Below are 2,220 nucleotides of genomic sequence, written 5' to 3'. Positions count from 1 at the left end.
GTTCAAGGACCTAAAACACAGATCTGGGGGCCAGAGCTTGGATAAGGCAGTAAACAGAATATGGGCTTCTGAAGGGCCTCATCACTGAAAGATCAGGGTTCATAGACTTGAGAGATGGCTAAGTGGTTAAAAGCACTAGGAGCACTTCCAACGGACACAGGTTCAGTTCCAACAAACACACAGCATCTTATAACTCTGTAAGAAACTCCAGTTTCTGGGTATTCAACACCGTCTTCTTACCGCACAGGCATCAGGCACGCACATAGTGAACATATTCATGCATCTAAATTAAAATATCAAAAGTAAATTAAGGTGATGGTGCAGGGTCTAGAGGTGGAAGCTGTTGACCCTACTTGTCCCAGAACAACTTGAGAAGATGCAGTCTTTAGAGCAAAGCTAAGATCAGGGCCTCTCCAAATATCTGAGACCACCCAGGTCAGAAAAACTCACACATCCTTCTCTCTTGCAGCCAAAATAACACCCCCATCTGTCTATCCACTGGCCCCTGTATGTGGTGATACATCTGGATCCTCGGTGACTCTGGGATGCCTGGTCAAGGGCTATTTCCCTGAGCCAGTTGGCGTCACCTGGAACTCTGGATCACTGTCCAGCGGTGTGCACATCTTCCCAGCTGTCCAGCAGTCTGGACTCTACTCCCTCAGCAGCTCAGTGACTGTATCCTCCAGCACCTGGCCCAGCCAGACCGTCACCTGCAATGTAGAACACAAGGCCAGCAAGACAAAGGTGGACAAGACCATTGGTGAGAGGACATCCAGGGGAGGAGGGGTTCACTACAGCTGAGGCTCAGGCATTAGCCTACCTAGACTAACCTTGCTGGACAGCCATCATGAGGAAGGGGATCTTAGCCCAAGATAGAAGGAGGTACTGTATCTGCCTCCCTCCAAGAGTCATCTATCCAAGGCTACCCACACTCTATGACATGATCCTCTAGGCTAGATGTCTGTGTCATTTCCAGTATCATCCTGGCCTAAGCCCATATCAGGGAGGAAGTCCCCTCTCCCTGGTTTGGTGCTTACTCTCCTTCAAACCCCAGTAACATCTAGCTTTCTTTCTACAGAACCCAGAGACCATGGTCCAGTCAAACCCATATGCCCTACATGTCCCAAATGCCCAGGTATGTGATTTAGACCCATGTTCCAGCGCCAGGAGGCTGGCAAGTGTTGTAAGCTCGACTTAACTGAACGGTGAGCCATGTACTGATCGATTTCCATCTCTCCTCCTCAGCTCCTGATCTCCCTGGTGGACCATCTGTCTATATCTTCCCCCCAAAGCCCAAGGATATACTCCTGATCTCCCAGAATGCCAAAGTCACATGTCTGGTGGTAGACGTGAGCGAGGATGAGCCAGATGTCCAGTTCAGCTGGTTTATGGACAACAAAGAAGTACACACAGCTCAGACTCAGCCCCGTGAGGAGCAGTACAACAGCACCTTCCGGGTGGTCAGTGCCCTCCCCATTGAGCACCGGGACTGGATGGCTGGCAAGGAATTCAAATGCAAGGTCACCAACAAAGCCCTCCCAGGCCCCATTGAGAGAAAAATCTCAAAACCCACAGGTGGGAGCTGCAGCCTGACTGCATGGGGGCTGGGATGGGCATACGAATAAATGCTGGTGTGGAGAGCCCTCAATTTAAACCATGACCTCTGTGTCTGCTTCTACCCCACAGGGCTAGTCAGAGCACCACAGGTATATGTCTTGCCTCCACCAGCAGAGCAGATGGCCAAGAAAGAGGTCAGTTTGACCTGCATGATCACAGGCTTCCTCCCTTCAGACATCGATGTGGAATGGACCAGCAATGGGCGTACAGAGCAGAACTACAAGAACACCCCACCAGTCCTGGACGCTGACGGTTCTTACTTCTTATACAGCAAGCTCAATGTGGCAAAGAGCAGATGGGAACAAGGAAATACTTTCCTCTGCTCAGTGGTACACATGGGCCTGCACAATCACCACACAACGAAGAGCATCTCCCGGTCTCTGGGTAAATGACCTCAGCACCCAGAAACCTCGCAGGTCCTAAGGGATACTGACACCCATCTCCAAGGTTCCCTTGTATAAATAAAGCACCCAGAACTGCCCTGGGACTAAGTAAAACTGTCCTGGTTCTTTACAAGGTATAAAGCCTAGGTCATGGGCTGTGAGTTCTATCCATTGTTTGAGGACAGAGTTGTCTTTAGGAAGAGAAGATTTCTTCACTGGC

The 2,220-nt window shown here is 50.2% G+C and overlaps 1 gene segment (V, D, J or C); it reads left to right on the top strand.

Moving 5' to 3' along the window:
• Positions 1–373: 373 nt before the first annotated feature.
• Positions 374–2,114, top strand: LOC114635330 (the record flags this gene model as incomplete). The annotated part of the segment is given in 4 exon segments: positions 374–760; positions 1,079–1,135; positions 1,246–1,575; positions 1,687–2,114. Coding segments are annotated over 4 exon segments (1,097 nt in total), but the record flags the coding sequence as incomplete, so codon positions are not given.
• Positions 2,115–2,220: the final 106 nt, after the last annotated feature.

This window comes from Grammomys surdaster, unplaced genomic scaffold (assembly GCF_004785775.1).
Source record: "Grammomys surdaster isolate TR1022 unplaced genomic scaffold, NIH_TR_1.0 98763, whole genome shotgun sequence".
NCBI lineage: Eukaryota > Metazoa > Chordata > Mammalia > Rodentia > Muridae > Grammomys > Grammomys surdaster.
The sequence above is the reverse complement of the archived record's forward strand: the minus strand, read 5'-3'. Positions and strand labels throughout refer to the sequence as shown.